The sequence below is a fragment of the Poecilia latipinna genome, unplaced genomic scaffold (assembly GCF_001443285.1).
Source record: "Poecilia latipinna isolate Pla-1442-1.1 unplaced genomic scaffold, P_latipinna-1.0 Scaffold1036, whole genome shotgun sequence".
NCBI lineage: Eukaryota > Metazoa > Chordata > Actinopteri > Cyprinodontiformes > Poeciliidae > Poecilia > Poecilia latipinna.
In genome coordinates, this window is record NW_015113652.1 from 182,497 (window position 1) to 188,496 (window position 6,000).

The following is a 6,000-nucleotide window of genomic DNA, read 5'->3' on the forward strand; positions in this document are numbered from 1 at the left end:
CTCCTCTGTCCTCTTCTGCTCTACACTGAGAGGTTTGACCGACCCACCAGGCCATGTCTGCATGTTTGGCGTTAACAACAGTCTCAGCGACTTTCTTGCTATATTTATCAACATTTCAGACAAAAACAAATTGGAATCGGCAGGTCAGGCTTTCTGAAGATCAATAATCGGCGATTGGCCTAAAAACTGCAATCGGTGCGCCTCTGGTTATCACTAATAACGTCTTTTGAAAGTTTTCCACATTCTATACTTAAAGTTAAAATATAACATTTTATGTTTTGAAAAGTCTCTCATAAACACACCCTGTTGACCTGAGTCAAAGAAAACACTGATTTAACTAAAAATCCCAAAACGTCAATAACGTTTAAAGCGTAAAATATAAGCCAGATTTTATTTAAAATAGAAAGACCATTAGGAATAATAAATATTTATTATATTGCAACAATCCAAACAAATCCTGTTAAGGTAACTTACCTTCTTGTTTAAATTAAATTAAATTAAATGCTTAAACATAATATACAAAGAAATTCACTAAAAAAAATCTCTAAAAAATGTTCTTGTTAAGTTTTCTGGGATTTAGCAAATCTAAATAATTTTGGTAATTCTAACTAACCTAAAACAAGAAAAGTTTGGTCTGCTTGAACCTTTAAGTTTATTATTATTTTTTCAATTTGAATTGAGAGAATAAATTACGGCCATCAATTTGACCTTTTTTATTCCTAAAGATTAAACGTTTCTTATAGCATCAGAGTTAAACTCCACCACAATCACGACCAAAGCTTTAAACATATATAAACTTTAAAAATCTAGATGCAGAAACTGATTAGTGCTTAGAAAGTGTAAGAACCACAAGTAGCAACTAAATTTGAACAATACATGTTTTATTTCCTCCAACCTTTATGCCCTGCTGTAAGAGGAAGATGCTCAGCCTTGTTTCCTGGCAACACCTTCATTAATGTTTGGAGGAAAGTCCAGCGCTATGGAAACTAATTTTAGATGTGAGCTTTGTGTGTCGTCTTGTTTATCTTCGTCACACAAAGTTACTCACACAGGTCTGTTCTACCTGCAGCATTTCTTCATCTGAAATTCTCTCTACATCAAAAATAAACGGGTTACTAATTGTTTCAGATCGTGCTCATAGTGCAGCGGGTTCAGTTTAACAGCACAATGTTTACTTAGGAATGAAGCGGCCCTGACTTGATTTGTGATTACTTTCAAACGCGGAAATTACCACAAGTTCCTGAGCATAGCATGCGGTGTAGGGCTGAAGTGATTAATTGTGATTAATCGATTATTCAAACAACCGATTTAGTAATGATTGTTAACTTGAGAATACAGATTCAAAAAAAGCCATTTGCTGAAAGAACAACACAATGAGAGGAGTAATTACTCTAAAATTGTATTTAAGATAAAATAACCTTCTTTGTCTGTAAATATGTTTTACTCAGAGTTCCTCAAGTGACAGATTTGGCTTCACCTGATTTAATTCTGCACAAAAAATCTATTACGCATCCAATTATTAGTTGGTTAATTAAAAAATAGTCAACAGACCAGCCCTGCTTTGTACTGATGTTCAGGTTGCTAGGCGATGGCCTGGGCTCTACTGTGGTTGCTAGGTAACGGGCACCGCCTGCTGATTTCTACATTCTAGAGGTTTTTTTTTTAAATGGTTCATTTTCCAGACACCAAAAAACTGACTGGATGGTTTTTTTTTTCTTCTTTTTTAGAAGCAGTTGAGACTCAAAATGAAGTATACAAATGTGCAAAATGTGAATTTAATAGCGCAAACAACTGTTTATTTCAAAGAAAGAACCACATGAACTGAGGTGGTAACGTCAGATCCAGATAACTAAGCTGTTTTCTCATTAAAATAAAATTTTCTTGTAATTTTTCTGCTTTTATGACAACTGTATTCTTGTAATTTAACAAAAATTCTCATAGCCTGACCCTCATATTCAGTCGTAGAACAGAAGGGATGAATGAAATAAAAGCCACTAATAAAAGCAAAACAAAAATAAATCAGTCAAAATTAAAATCAAGAACCAGATCTGGTAAGAAAAAGATTTTACTATTAAGCCATATTGTCTAGATCTATCAGATAACTAGTTTTATTCTTTAAAGTCAATAAACACACAGAGTTTTGTGTCCGTCTACCTGGGGATGACATTTGATGATGGCGAACAGCGCTTCGTGGATGGCCAGGAACGCAGCGTGGTAAACGTTTGGGTTCAGGTGGTCGAGAGGCAGCGACTGCAGCGCTCCAAGAACCACCGTCACATGTTGGGGGTTGGCAATGCGTCCCTCGCCTTGGCACAACAGTGACGTCAGCGCCGTCACCGTGGGAACGGTGAAAGGACGGGTCAGAGAGAGGTCCTGGCTGGCCGATCTCACCAAGAACTGCAACACACAACGAGACGAGAACTGTAAATAAATAAATAAAAGAAAAATATTCAGCAGTTCAGGCTTCCTATTTACTTTATTTACACAGATTAGAAGGATTACACGATCCAACAGCACCAAAAAAAACATTAATAAAGACACTTAAATGCCATCTCTAAGTGATCTGTGTCTGTATTTCAGTAGAAAAGGTCAAGGAGTACACACACACACACACACACACACACACACACACACACACACACACACACACACACACAAAAACGTTTAGGTCATTAAGCTGCTGTGTCATTTAAAACTGTTTCTGCGTTTCCAGTACACAGACAGTAAAACTGCTGATCTGAGAGTCCTGCCAGTTATTTCCGTGGTGTCATACAAAGCTTTTCTGCGTGGTTTTACTTCTGTCTAAACCAAAAAAAAAGAACTAGGTCAGCAAGATTTTTAATCTTTTTTTCAGACTTCACCTTAAAAAAGTGCTTAAAAAAGCCTCATTTTACTGATTTTACACCAGATTTCTGAACTCATGACTGCATATTCCTGAGTGAGAAAGAAGTTTGAATAACTTCCTTCTAGTTCCTGTTAGAAGGACAGTATTTATTATTGAAACTGTCCCAACCACAGACACAGAAGAAAAGATGGCCACCATTTTAATCTACCAATCTACCATTTGAAATAGGTCTCTTCAGGATGCCATTCACTTGAAGAAGTGTGATTTACTTCACAAACCTGCACACAATAGCTACGTTTAATAAAATTTTCTAAATTTACTCATATTTATTGATGTTCTAGTGGAATAACCTGGAGGAAAATAGTAAAAACAGCGAGACAACAATAAGAGGAAATGGTGGTTAACATCAGTCCAACAGCTTCTGCCCCACAGTTACAAACAGCAACAGAAAAAGGGGGAGGAGCCTCAGTTACCGGTTGCTACGGTAACCACCAACTGCCAAGAGCAGCAACAGAGCTTAAAGCACCAATAAATATCTGGAGAAACAACTTAACTAAACAATGTAGATTCAAAGACAAACTTCACATTTATAAAATAAAACCCTATTGCAAAGATATATATATATATATATATATATATATATATATATATATTTTCTTATTTTGAATGTCTAACTTCTTAGCAACAGCATCTATAGGGATATTAGCTAACTTTCAGTCTTAATATCTCATTAACATCATCCACACTGCAGAGTGTTTAGTCAACATGACCTGGTCATGTTTACATGTTTGTTGTCATGTTGGCCAGCCACTGGATCAGGTCCAGTCCTTTAAATACCTCAGCAAAGACCTGGAGAAGAGTCTCTCTTTTTCTTTTCTCAGAACCAGATCAACAAAAAGACTCAAATCACGTTCTGAGGAAACTAAACACGTTTGACTTCAGGTAAAGGACTTTAAAACAGCTCATGTATGAAATCCATCCTCATGCGTAACATCTCTTCCTGGTGCAGTTTCACTTCTTCTAGTCTCTAGTTACTCACCCATCTATGAAAAACGTTTAATTATTATAATGTCGTCTATTGGAAACCAACTGCAAATTAACCAATTTTCAACATAGTCTAGATGTATAGAAGGCACAGAAGAAATAAAAATACATATTAAAAAAATCTCATAAATATTCTCATTTTGAATGTCTAACTTCATAGGAACAGCATCTCTAAGGACACCTGTTATTTCAGAACAGGTTGATAGTTTTGTGTCGTTTTTGGATGATTTATATTTTCACTTTTGCTTCCTCTTCTTCTCCTCTAAAATCAGGCCAATCTGTTACTTTGCAACCTGAATATCTACTGAACCGTGATTTCAGGTTACTGTTACAGCCTTACTGTCTAATGTGACAACAGAGACAGTTTCATTTAAAAGACTTTGTATAAAGTTTGCTTTTCTGGCTTTTTGTGCACCAACGTTTAACATTTAATTAACACATTTAAATGTGTAAATTCCCATCTTCTTTGTCTTTGGTCACAACCTTCAGGTTTGGTTTTGGATGCTGTGGTTTTCTCACATGGCTAATGAATTATTCCTTCAGACTTTATGTGTTTTTTTTCCTACCACCATTGCAGAAATGATCTGCGGAGCAAAGAGCCACAGCGCTTTGGAGCAGGTCTCTGGCAGCTGACAGCTGGACAGCAGCTCAACGGTGATCACTGCTGACAGCACCTCCTGCAAAACAGAAGAAAAAAACACAGGGAAGAACTTGAGTTTTTGAATATTTGAGGAAAATTTTAGTGCATGGCATCTTCTACTCAAAATATGCTTTTGCATCCAAATACATAAAAACAAACGCTCCAACAGAGATCTCCAGGTTGAAAAATCTGAAACATTATTATTGTAAAGATTTCAAAGTAAATGTAAATTCTGAAATAATAGATTATGCCTGAAACCGTGACCAATTTATTGAAATAATCGTCAACTAATTTAGTAATCAATTGTTAACTGGAGTACACTAACTCAAAAAAAGGCCAATTACTGAAATAACAGCACATTCAGAGCAGTAATTAAGTTGAAAATGTACAAAAATACACATATATTTTGAATTTAAGATAAAAAAAAACCCCAACTACTTTGTACATTTTATCCAAAACTTCTCAAGTGGGAAAGTTTTAGCTTCACCTGGCTCAAGTGCTGCTAATAAAATCTCATATAAAATTTTGCTGTCTAATTATCAATCGCTTAATCCAAAACATAGTCAACAGATCAGCTACACACTGTACTGATAAGTCAAGCAGAGTAGTTGAGATATTCACGTTGATTACATTTAAGAAGCTGTTCTGTTGTGCAATAATGACAGACTAATTTAAACCACGAATGTGTCGTATCTGTCCGTCTGCTCAGTCTCACCCTCCAGTTTCCTGCCCTCAGCTTGGCAACATCCAGGCCTTCTCTGATCATCAGCAGCAGCATGTTGAACTGACTGGTGGTGTTTTTCTCCACCAGGTGGCGCAACAGGTCCTGCACTTCTGGCTGCAGCTTACCAGCATCAGTAGACGACAGCCACGGAGCTGAAAACAAGTAAAAAGTCAATTATTTTCTACTTTTTTATAACCTTCTAGACATTTGAGTGGAATAAACTATTAACCTTGAAACTGATTGAATAGCAGTTGGGCCTGATTATCTGTAGGTTCCACTTGAAATAAAATACAAGGATAAAACTGGCTTCCGAGTTGTGAAAAATCTCTTGAACTTGTTAAAAAACAGAACCAGTCCCCTAGATTGAATTAAGATTATATTTATGTACTTGGGTATATTCAATTTGGTTGAAAATGTTAATCAAATTAGCAGTTTTAGGGCTTTGTTTGGCACATTAGACCCAGTTTAGGAAGCACAGGTTCTGCTCCTGGATGGGTCTGCCTTACATTTTGTAATAATTTTCTGTTTCCCATATTATCCTGATCTCTTAAGAACATTTACCCCACAAAAACGGACGTACAAACACCAAACAGAACATTTTGTCCGTTGCAGATTTATGTTTCTGAATTTCCATTTTGCGATCATCAGGAAGTGATCGCCTGAACACTAGCGGTGGTTGATTAGCCATCTTAAACACCTGAACTTTGGATTATCCTTCAGAAAATGTATGTGGGTCGCCTTATTTTT

The 6,000-nt window shown here is 36.2% G+C and overlaps 1 protein-coding gene across 2 annotated transcripts in view; it reads right to left on the reverse strand.

The window, feature by feature from the left end:
• The window catches only part of urb2 (URB2 ribosome biogenesis homolog), a 38,624-nt gene that overhangs the window by 9,506 nt on the left and 23,118 nt on the right, over nt 1–6,000 (reverse strand). For both annotated transcript variants that reach the window (XM_015051232.1, XM_015051231.1), the window contains exons 7-9: nt 5,245–5,405; nt 4,456–4,566; nt 2,155–2,397 (exon numbers count right to left, since the gene is read on the reverse strand). In XM_015051232.1, coding sequence (XP_014906718.1) covers nt 2,155–2,397; nt 4,456–4,566; nt 5,245–5,405 — 515 coding nt within the window. The remainder of the gene's footprint in view (nt 1–2,154; nt 2,398–4,455; nt 4,567–5,244; nt 5,406–6,000) is intronic.